This window comes from Onthophagus taurus, chromosome 7 (genome assembly GCF_036711975.1).
Source record: "Onthophagus taurus isolate NC chromosome 7, IU_Otau_3.0, whole genome shotgun sequence".
Lineage (NCBI taxonomy): Eukaryota > Metazoa > Arthropoda > Insecta > Coleoptera > Scarabaeidae > Onthophagus > Onthophagus taurus.
Window position 1 is genome coordinate 3,515,888 of NC_091972.1, and position 14,826 is coordinate 3,530,713.

The 14,826-nt window shown below is 32.3% G+C and overlaps 1 protein-coding gene across 1 annotated transcript; it reads left to right on the plus strand.

Moving 5' to 3' along the window:
• Positions 1-105: 105 nt before the first annotated feature.
• Positions 106-9,898, plus strand: LOC111415219 (protein bicaudal D). The gene is made up of 5 exons (XM_023046782.2): positions 106-470; positions 704-2,042; positions 8,417-8,641; positions 8,695-8,952; positions 9,085-9,898. Exons 1-5 carry the CDS (start codon positions 267-269, stop codon positions 9,336-9,338), a joined length of 2,280 nt encoding a protein of 759 aa, XP_022902550.1. The 5' UTR covers positions 106-266; the 3' UTR covers positions 9,339-9,898.
• Positions 9,899-14,826: the final 4,928 nt, after the last annotated feature.

Genomic DNA, 14,826 nt, shown 5'->3' on the forward strand with positions numbered 1-14,826 from the left:
TTTCAAGAATCCGGTGTAGTTCTCGATATCGCAATTAAATTTGAAATAAATTCAAATCGCGCGCCCTTTTCGCTGTCAGATTGATGTCGTTGCCAACGTAACGATATGCAAATGCACTAAAAAACGAACGAAGCAAATGTCATTACCGTGACTTAACTGGTATTTTTAAGCATAACCAGATTAATTATATATCGAGGGGCGGGATGGTGGTGCCGTGAACTCGAGCATTTTACGACTCGGATAAATAGATTGGGATCGTTTCGAAAATGGCAGCTAGCACGGAAATCGATATATTAAAGGGCGAAATCGAAAGGTTAACTCGCGAATTGGACCAAGCCAGTAGTGAAAAGGTTCAGTCGGCTCAATATGGATTGGTTTTACTCGAAGATAAAGGTATTTTACAACAAAAGTGCGAAGAATTGGAAGTCCTTTATGAAAGCTCCAAACATGAGTTACAAATTACACAAGAGGTTAGTAAAATTATTTTCCATGTTGTATTTTGCTTTATTAAATAAGGGGTACTTATTCAATTAGCGTTAATTGCAATTTTTTCATTCAAACCAAATTTGTTGACTTCAATAAACAAACTACAGGTTCATTAATTTTGATTATCAATTATAGGGAGTTTTTGTTGGTACTACTGCGTTTTTGACAATTTGGATTTTAAATAACCTTAATTTTTGATTAAATTTGTTAATAACAGGCATTGGCAAAATTTCAAACTAGTCATAGAGAGACAACAAAAACTGGCATTGAAACTGAAGAATCTTTACTATCCGAATCGGCAGCTAGAGAAACATCCCTTAATTCTCAAATAATCGACTTAGAAAATGAAGTAAAACAACTCCGACATGAATTAGATCGTGTAACGACTGAGCGTGATCGAATGCTTCAAGAAAATGCAGACATTGGAAAAGATAAAGAAGATCGAAATATGGAGTGTAAAAAGCTACGAACAGAATTAAGAGAAATAAAGTATAGAGAAACCAGATTAATTACTGATTATGCTGAATTAGAAGAAGAAAATATCGTTTTACAAAAACAGGTGTCTATGTTGAGAAGTTCCCAAGTTGAATTTGAAAGTTTAAAGCATGAAATAAGACGATTGCAAGAAGAAATGGAAATTTTGAATTCACAAGTAGAGGAATTAACCCATTTAAGAAAAATCGCTGAAAAACATATGGAAGAAGCTTTGGAAAGTTTGCAATCAGAACGTGAAGCAAAATATGCATTAAAAAAAGAATTAGATCAACACATAAACAGAGAATCCTTTTATAATATAAGCAATTTGGCATATAGTATAAGAGGAATAAATAATGAAGAAGGTTTAGGTTCTGATGGAGAAGATGATATCCCAGGATTAAAACGTATTGAAGCTAGTCTTTCTGATGGATCTGGTCAAGATTTAGCATCACCCGATGGAAAACAAGTAGATTTATTCTCAGAAGTCCACCTAAACGAATTAAGAAAATTAGAAAAACAACTAGAACAATTAGAAAAAGAAAAAATAGGGTTAACCCAAAACTTGAGGGATTCCCAAGCTAACGTTGAACGTAGCCAAGGAGAACTACAACATTTCTTATCTCGTTTATCTTTATTAAGCGCTCATGTAGATTCACTTCAATATTTGAACCATAATTACGACAAGAACATTACATCATCTAAAGAAAAAGCGAATTTACTAATAAGTCAATATCAGCAATGGTTCAAATTATCCGCGAAGGAAATTGAACAATTACGACAAGATTTGAAAGATTTAGAAAAAATTACTAGCTCGCCAGATGCTACCCAACAATTAAGGACGGAAATTACCAATTTGAAAAATAAGGTTTTAGATACCGAACAGAAATCTTTGGATTTAGAGAGCGATTTGAAACTACTTAAAGAATTTGCTAGTGACGCGGGAACTTCCCTTGATGAAACCCAAAATAATCTGCAAATTGTTACTGAGGAATTAGCGCAATTGTATCATCACGTTTGTACGGTTAATGGCCAAACTCCTGATAGAGTGGTTTTAGAACATGAAAAATTGGTTACTCCTAGTAAGTATAAAAACGTCATGCACTAAATTTTATCTAGATACTCTATTTTTTAATTCGGAGGAGGTTTTTTTTAAATTGAAGTGCCAAAAAGAAGGGTTGCTATTGGTCAGTTTTAAGCAAAAATTACAGTTTTCTAGTTCTAGGTCTTGTGTTAGTTCTAAAACTAGAAAGTTTTGAGTTTAGCTGTGGCTCTTTAGACGCAGAAACGGTGTATAGTTCATTTTTGATTTTTTTTTTCTATAATATCTGTCAAATTGTTATAAAGTTTGTTACGCCTTCAAAACAAATTGAGAAAAGAAGATACAAAACAAAAATAAATTGATTCCTAATTCCCAATCTAAATAATATGAGGTCAAGGGGACCTCGGCTAGTTCAGGGTTCATTTATTTGGCGCCACACCATTGAAATCCCTTGATCCACACTTATGGTGAAGTGGGTTGTTGGAAAAAGAGAGGGAAAAGGAAATTTAAAATCAAAATAACGATATAAACAATTCTATTCAAGAGATGCAAAGGTAACACAAAAAAAAAATAAATAAAGTTAATATGAAAGATAAAAAAAAATCACAAATCAAATTCTTTTTATAAGAGATAAAATGGGAAACAAAAATATCGCGAAACTTAATGATTCGCCCTTAATAAACTTAATGATTGATTTTACATTTTCTTATAAAACTTTTGAACAACAAAAAAAATATGTTCGTTTCCCTACAAAAATCGTTGATTTAAAAAGAAAATTGATACGTTCTGACCTTGAAATTTTGTTGACGATGTGGTTTCCAAAAAAAAACTAATATCCTCCAGGGACGATCTCCACAGCAATAGCAGTAATCCTTCTTCGTGAAAGGACAATGATTATTGCAATGGCTTAGATCTTAGGTTTCACAAACTGTCTAATTTTTGCTCCTTTTAAATAGGATATGAATTACCCCAAAATTAAAAGCCTAAAGTGGAAAGAAAATCGAAAACGATGTATTAGATTTAATTAAGCAAAAAAAAAAATATTTAAATTTGATCAAATGTAAATGGATTAAAGATAAATTAAATGACTTTAATAAAAGTTAAAAAAAAACTAGATGAAACTTACCTCCGAAAAAACTAAACTTAGTCAGTAAAAAAAAACTGTTTAATTTTCGTTAAAATAATTAACTCCGTAAATTTATATTCCTTCAGGAATTATAAATAAAATGAATATCTTCGTGATGACTTCGCTAACAGCGGATATGTCCAAAATAATCCAAAAGTTAAATCACAAAACTCAAAAATTTTGGCAACAAGTTCACTAGATATGTCTTTAACGACTGACTTGAATAAACAAAACTTGAATAAAAAAAATGTGAACTTAACGTCACATCTGGTACCAACAAAATCAAAATATGTTCAGAATAAATTTGTTTATTAAAAATTACTATGTGAAATTTGTGAAACTTTAATTTAAAATTCTAATAAAATTAAATAAATGAAATTGAAAAGTGAAAAGAACTGAATTAGAGAAACGATAGACTAACTAAATTGAATAATTAAAAAAAAATAAAGAAAAATAGGATTCTGCACCGCCATGAAAATCGTTACTGTAAAAAAAAAGAACATATTCTCTACAAATAAAAAAAAACTTTGCATCTCTAAATAGAATTAAATAAAAGAAAGAAAATTGGAAAGGATAAAAAAAAAGGAAACAAAAAGGGTAACAAGTTGGCAAAATTAACAGTCTAGTTTTGTTTTATCATGTTTTGAAATAGATATGTCACACTGACGTTTGAACTTTCGTTATTCAAAAAGAAAAGGTGCATAAAAAATGTTGTGGAGTGTTTATTTGCCACTTATTTACTTAAAAAAGGTGTTGATCGCGATTTCCGCTAAATTTGGCTGTTTTTCTCCTGCAATCATATAAAATTATATAGTTATATAGTTCTACATTCGTGTGGTGTGAGATAAGATGGAAAGAAAAAAAATAAAGCTGAATATCTCTAGGAGACATTTTCGTAGGTTCGTAAACGTATTTATATTTCAGAAATGTACCGTAATTGTCACCTGTATGTTGCGGAAACGTTTCAATGAAACATTAAAAGGGCCGGACATTAGCAGTTTCAGACACGTTTCAACTATGTTTCAGAAATATGTGGAAGAAACATTTCAAGTTTCAATAATATGTATCAGAAATGTTTCTGAAACGCAAATTATGTTTGCTTCCAACCTAACATCTTTTGAATCTCTTGGATAGGCTTGCATGCTTAATTTTTGGTTTATTATAAGACATATTCTTCAATTACTTTGCTCGCTGCAATTAATACATTTTGTAAAATGACATCAAAGATGACTTTTCAAAACATCTGATTCAATTGATAATGCATCAGGATTTCAAACCAATCCAACTAAATCTATTGACTGTGAGTTTATTATAGATATAACCTAAGTATAGTCAAGGTGAGGAAAAAAGGCATTATGGCAAACCAGATTTGCCTCATGTTCCTTGGAAGGAATTATCCTAATTGGAGTTTCTTCACGCTATAATTTGGGTTCAAAAGAAAACCGACATTCCTTCACGCTATAATTGGGGTTCAAAAGAAAACCGACATTCCGTCGCGCTATAATTAGGGTTTCAAAATAAAACTAACCTATCCTAACATTCCTTCACGCTATAATTGGAGTTTCTTCACGCTATAATTTGGGTTCAAAAGAAAACCGACATTCCTTCACGCTATAATTAGGGCTTCAAAACAAAACTAACCTATCCTAACATTCCTTCACGCCATAATTGGAGTTTCTTCACGCTATAATTTGGGTTCAAAAGAAAACCGACATTCCTTCACGCTATAATTAGGGCTTCAAAACAAAACTAACCTATCCTAACATTCCTTCACGCTATAATTGGAGTTTCTTCACGCTATAATTTGAGTTTCTTCACGCTATAATTTGAGTTCAAAAGAAAGCCGACATTCCTTCACGCTATAATAGGAGTTTCTTCACGCTTTAATTTGGGTTCAAAAGAAAACCGACATTCCTTCACGCTATAATTAGGGTTCAAAAGAAAGCCGACATTCCTTCATGCTATAATTAGGGTTTCAAAACAAAACTAACCTATCCTAACATTCCTTCACGCTATAATAGGAGTTTCTTCACGCTATAATATGGGTTCAAAAGAAAACCGACATTCCTTCACGCTATAATTAGAATACCAAAACAAAACTGACCTATCCTAACATTCCTTCACGCTATAATTAGAATACCAAAACAAAACTGACCTATCCTAACATTCCTTCACGCTATAATTGGAGTTTCTTCACGCTATAATTTGGGTTCAAAAGAAAACCGACATTCCTTCACGCTATAATTAGGGTTCAAAAGAAAGCCGACATTCCTTCATGCTATAATTAGGGTTTCAAAACAAAACTAACCTATCCTAACATTCCTTCACGCTATAATAGGAGTTTCTTCACGCTATAATATGGGTTCAAAAGAAAACCGACATTCCTTCACGCTATAATTAGAATACCAAAACAAAACTGACCTATCCTAACATTCCTTCACGCTATAATTGGAGTTTCTTCACGCTATAATATGGGTTCAAAAGAAAACCGACATTCCTTCACGCTATAATTAGAATACCAAAACAAAACTGACCTATCCTAACATTCCTTCACGCTATAATTAGAATACCAAAACAAAACTGACCTATCCTAACATTCCTTCACGCTATAATTGGAGTTTCTTCACGCTATAATTTGGGTTCAAAAGAAAACCGACATTCCTTCACGCTATAATTAGGGTTCAAAAGAAAGCCGACATTCCTTCATGCTATAATTAGGGTTTCAAAACAAAACTAACCTATCCTAACATTCCTTCACGCTATAATAGGAGTTTCTTCACGCTATAATATGGGTTCAAAAGAAAACCGACATTCCTTCACGCTATAATTAGAATACCAAAACAAAACTGACCTATCCTAACATTCCTTCACGCTATAATTGGAGTTTCTTCACGCTATAATTTGGGTTCAAAAGAAAGCCGACATTCCTTCACGCTATAATTAGGGTACCAAAACAAAACTGACCTACCATAACATTCCTTCACGCTATAATTGGGGCTCAAAAGAAAACCGACATTCCTTCACACTAAAAGAGGAACCCTTGCCTGATATGCTGATGATTCAAAGACAGTTGGATCTGGAGTAAGTATTGGTGGATCAAATAGTCTCATTAAATTATCCCTCAGCTCGGACATAACCATGTTTCAAACAGAAAGGAGCATCGATAATGCTGGACAAGCTGGCCAAAGAGGCAGCGAAAACACCTTTTTTTTTCCCCAACCCGATTGTGGGTTTCAAAAAAGCCACTTAAAATAAGTAATCAATAGTTGGGAGATGATTTTATGCCTCAGCAAAGGGGATATAATGTCGCTGCTTGTTCTGACCGGCCATGCTCTCCTAAAATACTACCTCTTCCACATTGGACAAGCTGAGGATCAAACTTGTGGACTTTGCAACGACGAGTCAGAAACGGCTAAACATATACTGTGTAATTGCGTTTGCCCTAAACATTTGCCCTGAACTTTTAAAGGGCTAAAGTTATAATAATCCCCTCATGCCCGTTTGCACCGTTTTTGAGTTAAGCTTTGCTTAACTAAGCGTCCCTTAATTTTTAAGCCAAGCTTTAAATGTAATCCGTTGCACCGCAATATATTTAAGAAAGTTTAGTAAAGCAAAAATAAACTCGGCAACAACGCACTGAATCGGTGAAAATGGGAAACTGTATTACCGATAATCTTTTTTTAATAATTGGTTTTGACATTTCAAAGTTAGTGTGCGAAATTTGTACTTTTTACAACTCCGAATAAGAATGGACGTGGAAAAGAAAAAGAGAATGCGTTCTCTTAATTATAGTTGCCGCGAAAAGGAAGTACTATTATCAATAGTTTCCAGTTACAAAAACATTGTCGAAAACAGAAAAACAGACTGTGTGTCTGCGGAACAAAAATTAAGTATTTGGAAAGTTATTGCTGACGAATTTAACAGTCAGTAGCCAAATTTATGTTATAGAAGCGTTGATTCGTTGAAAAAGTATTATGAAAATCAAAAAAAAATATTAAGAAAGAAAGTAGCAGAAGAAAGAAAACACATATACACAACAGGCGGAGGAAAACAATTCACGATTATTGAACCCGACGACGGTTTATTGTTGTCCCTAGTCAACAAGAAAACGTTGTACGGGTTCCAAAATGAATTTGATAGTGACTTTATTCAGAATGTGGAAGAACATCCAATCAATCCTGGCCATCGTGCTACAATATCTTGCACCTTAAGGTCAGAATCTCCCACAACTTGGACATTTATAGAAAAATAGCCTTTCCTGTTTCTGAATATCTCACCATCTTCTCCTCCTAGAATATATTATTTATTTATTTAGTTAAGGTTCTTTTTTATTGAATTATGTCAATATACCTGGAGATTGTATCTTTATGTGGGTGCCATCAATGCATCCTACAATACTTGGAAATAATGCAATGTTATAAAAATCTCTTTGTATTTTTTGAATATTATTTTCTGTTGGCATTTTTATGTAAGCATGAGATAGACTAGCTAATGCAATTGAAACATTTTTAATAATTCTTGATGATGTAGAAACATGAGTCCCCATAAAATCTGATATGGTTGACAAATGTCCACCTGTAGCATAAAAACTTCGTTATTTCTACAAAAAGAATCAATAATTAATTACATATTTATTATTTACATAATATTTTACGTACATGTCTGTAGGATATTCAAGCTTTTCTTCAATTAGTGGTAAAATGTTTAAAACAGTATTCTTTGTTAAACGAAATCGTTGAAAAAATGTAAGGTTATCCAAATCTTCAAAATGATTGCGCCGTAGATATATCCGTTTAGGAAATCCATAATCAACAATTTCTAATATTTCTGCATCATTTCTAAACATATCTTCATCGTCGTCAAAAATATCCATGTTTTCACAATTTTCACGTCACACAATGACAAATAAATTTTTTCACGTAATTTAAAGCTACGCTTAACCGGTAAACTCCGAACATTGAACGCTTAAATTAAGCTGAGAATAAGCGTAGCTTAAACAACGGTGCAAACCGATTTAAAAATTTAAGGAAAGCTTAGCGTAAAGCGACGCTTAACTATTGCGGTGCAAACGGGCATCAGCCTGGCGGCAAAATAACTACAGTTTACTTAAAATGCTCCCTGGTTTTAAAAACCCCGCCAAGGATTAGCTTTGATCATTACACTGTGTAAACGTGACTTTTCATTTTACTCCTCCGAATTAAAAAATAGAGTATAGAAACGTTCGTGCTTAGTCTTAAGTCTAGACCTAAGTCTTAAATTTTAGTTAATTTTTATATACATTTTTTTAGTAATTGAAAATGCGCCACAAATTGGAGAACTCTCAAAATTAGAAGTGCTTAGAAGTCGATTAAGATCAGATATTCCATTGAATGATTTAGAATGTTTAAATGATACAACTGTTCTTGCAAAACACGTTGGAACGGTTGTTGATCAAATAAAGCATTTAAGAACAGCCATTGAAAGTACTATCGAACAATCTAAAGTTAAAGGAACCCATAAGAGTGATTATGAAGGTGTGTTTTCATTAAAAAATTGGTTAATTTCTTAAAAAAAAAAGTTTTTTTAGGTAATAAAGAAGATAGTAGTGAAACGGAAATAGCTGACCTCCAAGAACAAGTGATTCGTTTGAAGAGTCTCCTTTCGACGAAACGTGAACAAATCGCTACACTTCGTACCGTCCTCAAATCCAACAAAAATACCGCAGAAGTTGCTTTAACCAATTTGAAATCGAAATATGAAAATGAAAAGACCATAGTTTCGGAAACAATGATGAAATTGAGGAATGAATTGAGATTATTAAAAGAAGACGCAGCTACATTTTCAAGTAAAACAATTTACATTTTGTTATTGGCTCAAATGTGCTCAATTTTGTCTCATAAAAAAATTGTATCTAAACAAAATTAAAAAACAAAATAAGTTTTTGTCAAATTTAATTTGTGTCAATTTTTATTTTTAGGTTTAAGAGCAATGTTTGCAGCACGTTGTGAAGAATATGTAACGCAAGTAGACGAGTTACAACAACAATTATCGGCAGCTGAGGATGAAAAGAAAACGCTCAATCAGCTGTTACGGCTTGCCGTCCAACAGAAATTAAGCCTAACGCAGCGTCTTGAAGAATTAGAAGTGGCTAGTGAGTTACGTAATGTCCGTCGACAAGGTGGAGTTCGCGGTCTTCAACGTCCAAGTCGTTCAAATCGTGACATGTTCTAGCCGAGGCGCCGTCCTATGGTATATGTCATCGCGTTCATTACCACCTTTTTCAAACTATAGGCGGCAAAGAACACCAAAAAAATTAATTTTTTAAGCAATTTTTATTTTGTTCGGTGACGGTAACTTTTTATCTTCATTTCTTAGATGTGATATTTTTATGATTTTAACTATTCTAAGAGATAAGGGGTACTCACAAGTGTGGATCCCTTTGAGTATGTTTTTAAAATGTTTTGATGTTTTTAACATATCCAAAAAAAGGTGGAAGATTTTTTTTTAACTTTACTAGTGAATCTAATGCATTTAAACATAATATTAACAAAGAAATAAAATTAGAAACTGATATATTATTTAAAATGGCTATATTTTACAGTTATAGAGTAATTTATATTGATTAAAAAGAGAATGTTTAGTGATAAGAATGAGAAACAGTGAACGTCTTTGGAATATTCTAAAAAAAATGTGGGTAAGGTTAAGTAATCATTAATTGTAATTGATATTACCGAGATAAAGATAAATGAAATAGATGAGCTTTTTGCCAATAAAATATCTACTTAAATATAGGAGGTGTTTTAAAAAAATTGCTGTAATATTTTTATTGAGTATTAAAGTTCTGATACAAAAAACACTGAAATGTCTAATGTTCAGGTTGGATTAAAAGTTATTTTTTTTATTCTAATCTGATCAAAAAGTAAGAAAAAAGCATAAAATAATCCATGTCCTATTAATTAAATTTTGTGACTATAAGTTGTGTTCTCAAACAAAGGATTTATAGTCACCAAATATACAATAAACATAGATATATCTATTAATTAAACATAAATTATTATAATTATATATACATGTTGTACCTCAAGTATATTTAACACTGATTTCTGAAAGAAAGTGTCCAAAAGCAACACAATTCTTTCCGTTGTCCATAATTTTCCCTAGTGTTTATTGTAATGATAAAGCCGAGGGCCTCGAACGCTAAAAAGAAAATTAAAAAAAAAAAAGAAAACAATACAGAGTATTTTCGTAAAAACGCTTAAAATATAAAAGATGTTTAAAAAAAGGAATGATGAGAACTTTCGAACACCTGTTGACCGTTTGTTAATCGATCGACTAATTAATTAATTTTTAAGGATTTAAATCGAAATAAAAACTACTCCGTTCCGTCGGTCCGATCGTCCATTATATTCGAGACTTTTGACCTCTTCCGAGCCCAATCGGACCACGGAACTTGGAAATTCGGCCCGTCCCCATTCTCTTATTTTCGTTTTCAAACACTTTGTTAATGGCCTCATTTGCATTTTGTTCCCCAATTTTTTTGTTCCAACGGCCTGTTCTTAATGCACTGTTTAAAAACAAGTTATTAGGTAGATAGACGTTTTTATTTATTCGATATTTATATAAATGGTAGTGTGAACGTTGCAATATTTATTGTATTGAGTTTTTTTTTATAATCAAAATACACACAGATTATTCTAGTTTTTTTCTTTAATAAGATATTAGAGAAATATTTAGTGACATTTTTCTATTCATTTTTTTCGTAGGTAAAAAAGATATTCGTATTGTTATCAAATTCTTGCTTGTTTTTAATCTGGTTATATGATGTAACAAATGTTTTTTATTAATAAAAAGAAAACATTAACTAGAAATTATTACTAGTTGATTTTTATTTTCATTTTTACCACATTATAACTTAAACTTTTTACAGGAAGTGGTACTAAACGTTGACATTCCATAAACATTGTGTTTACTCAACAACAGCAAAATTTACTCAAAACGGAATTTTTAATATTCATAATTCGCACATTTTGAGTGATGAAAATCCTCATGCAATACTAGAAACTCATCATCAGTGGCAGTTCAGTCCTTTTTTCTTCCAAAGAGAACATTTATTATTTATTTATTCGTTTCGGGATGCAGACAGGTTAACCCAATAAAGCATCCACTAAACTTACAAGCAAAATACAGATATAACATAATAAGTCCTAAATTATAAAGTTAAACAGACATGAAAGAAAAAAAAACAAAAATACAATCCAAAAGCAACAACTAAAAGTAAATTTCAACTCAAAATTTCAGTCAATGTTGGGAAGCAACATACATTTCTTTTTAACACGTTGACTGCCAACTACGATATAACTCGTAGTGTACGTTCTGGCCTAGGACGCCAAGTACGAGTTATCTCGTAGTTTGTTTATTTTCCATAGCCGTACAGTTAGCATTATATTTTAAAAAAACAAATGTTTCCATGAACAGAAAATATAGTACTATCTGATTTATACAAAATCATTATTGTCTTTATACAAAATAATACGTTTATTGTTTATGATACTTTTTGAAACAATCTTCCACACAAAGGGCTGGTTTCTCTGCACAAACTGGGCAGAAATAACGCGTTTCTCGGCGTTGTTTAGCCTGAGTACAAATTCGACATGGCTTTGTGGGTCTCTATTTTTTCTCGCTGGGTGGAATACACTCCAAATAATGAAGATTTTGCAATCTTATTTTCTCCGCAACTAGTTGAAACTGTTCTCCCATCAACGCAATGACAAATTCTTCCCTAAATTTTATTAGTTTTATTTTAGATGCAGTTATTTTTTGAAATATTTTATGCGCATTGTGTATATATATTTCTATAATGTGTAAAGCAACCTTTTTAGGCCACCTAATAGTTTTTCTTAGGCATGTGTAGTAAGCCAGCATTTGATCTGATCGATCAATACCAGACATTCCTTTATTATAATCTCGAATTATATTTGGTTTCGTCGGAAGTTTACCATTGCGATTGGATACCTCCATCATTTCAACAACATGCATGTTTGAAATAGTCAAGACTTCTCGTTTGTCTTTCCATTTACATACAGTAATGGGACCGTTTCGCTGCCATGTAACTTCCCCTTTTTTCAGCTTTCGATTTATCACATCTTGGGGATTCTCCTTTCGGTTCTTTCGTAAAGTTCCACATACATACGTTTTTCGGGTTGTCAGTAATTTTGTAAGTGTAACAGAATTATAAAAATTGTCCATGTGTAGTGTATATCCCTTATCGAGATAATCTTCAGCTAAATGTAAGACTATATCAGTTGTGTGACCTAAATTATTGTTAGTTTTCTCAGATTTTCCGCTATAAATTCTTATTTTCATCGGACTCGCATAATTTATACAGTTTGATACCATATTTATGTTTTTTATTTTTTATGTATTGGCGAAAATATAATCTTCCACGCCATAGCAGCATTGATTCATCAATACAAATATTTTTATTTGGCACGTAGTTTTGGCTCATAATATCATTGAAATGATTTAGTATAGGTCTTACCTTATATAATCTATCAGAAGATGGTACTGGGTTATCAACTAAGTGAAAATAACGCAGTAGCAATTGAAATCTATTTCGACTCATATGCGATCGCCAAAACATTACATTATATAGTTTATTTCTACTCCAATAATGCTCTATTGAAGGAAATGTACAAGGGCCCATTTGTAACAAAAGTGCAATAAAAACTTTCATTTCTGACACATCTATCCACTGTGACGCCCTGTTAGATTTTTTTATCTTTTTAAGATTTGCAATTTCTTGCTTAGCGTATAAATTAGTTTGCTCAACCAATAATGCAAGAAACTCCTCCGAAAAAAATAAGTCTACCAGCGTTTGCACTGTAAGATTTGTCGTATCCAAATTAAAACCAACGTTTTCTTGGAAAATAAATAATTCAGGGTTTTGTGGAATTTCTGCCCACAAATTGTCACCCGTACTTAATGTGCTTGCTTCGGACACATCATTATTATCTTCAGTTTCGGAGACTACTTCATAATCACTGTTCATTGAATTTTCAGAAAATTCGGAATCGCTACTGTCGTTACTACCCTCGTCCAATTGTGAATCGCTGGGATTGTCGTAAAAATCAACTTGTTTTTCAGTCCGCCGTCGTTTCTTATCCATATTGAGATATTTATAATTAATTAATAATATTAATTATAAATAAAAATTATAAAGATACACACTCAAGAAAGACGTAAAAACGTAATGCACTCCACTATATCTGATTTTCTACTGACGAAGTTAGACGCATCAAGCGACAAGTCGAAACGTGTTTGGTATGTACGAATTAACTCGTAGTTTGCTTCTGCGAAGAGTTTTTTGTAACAGAAGCCAACTACGAGATAATTCGTGTGATCGTTATTTTCTAAAAAACACATTCCCTACGCTTTTTGATTATTTATATTAACCCTAATTTAGAGTTTATAACAGTATAACATAATAAAATTAATTTGTCTTTTTGGACCGGAATCCTGAAAATTGTCGTGGCAGTCAACGTGTTAAACGACACAAAAGAATAATTATATCAATCGACTGGCAAACTATTATAACAATTTAATATGCGCAGGATAGGCAATTAGTATACGCATTAGACGCCGAAGGAGGTATTCCAAACAAAAAACTCGCGAGTGCGATATTGCGGGGCATTAAAACTAATTAAAGATAAGAGTTCTGGATTATCAATAAGCCCGGTAACCAGTTTATATAATAAACACAAGTCCCTCACAAATCTACGGCGAGGCAGAGAAATCAAACCGTACAAGCAACCGAGTACTCACAACAAGGTAAGTGAAATTTATGAGCTAGAAACCTAACAAAACGACGCTGAACCAACTCCAAACGGTCAATGTATATGTGATATATAGGATTCCAAACCACCGAGCAAAAAGATAGAATACTATTAACATATGCCATATAAGCAGATTTTAAGCAATCAAGATTTGAGAAGACATAGGTAGTTCTTAGAATAAACCCCAATTGTCTCATAGCTTTGAAAAAGATATACTCAATGTGATCTGAAAATAAGAGTTTTGAATCTAGCATCACACCAAGGTCTTTGATAGAAGTAACACATTTAATAGATTCAACACCAAGCAGATATGAAAAATCAATGTTATATCTTTTTCTGCTAAAAGAAATTTTGGAGCATTTTTCATAATTTAGAAGAAGTTTGTTCATAGAACAATAAGTGTTAAAACGATAAAGATCGCTTTGCAATTTAATACAGTCAGCAACTGTACGTATAGAGGAAAAAATTTTGCAATCATCCGCATATAATAAGAAACTGGAATGCATAAAACACGATCCAATGTCGTTAATGTAAATTACAAATAATAACGGGCCGAGATGGCTCCCCTGGGGTACTCCAGACGTAACAGCTCGAGATTTCGAAATACAGTCAAATAAACGAACTGCCTGCCTTCTATTCGAAATATATGATTTTAACAAAGCAATGATTGAACCAGGCAACGGGAAAGTTACTAGTTTGGAAATTAAGATATTATGATCGATCTTATCGAATGCTTTACTGAACTCTGTGTAAATAGAATCAACTTGACAGTTATCATTAAGCGAATTTTGAATGAAATTAACATAAGTAATTAAATTAGATTCTACAGACCTATCAGGCAAAAAACCAAATTGTTCAACCATGAAAAAAGGTTTTAACGAAAAATC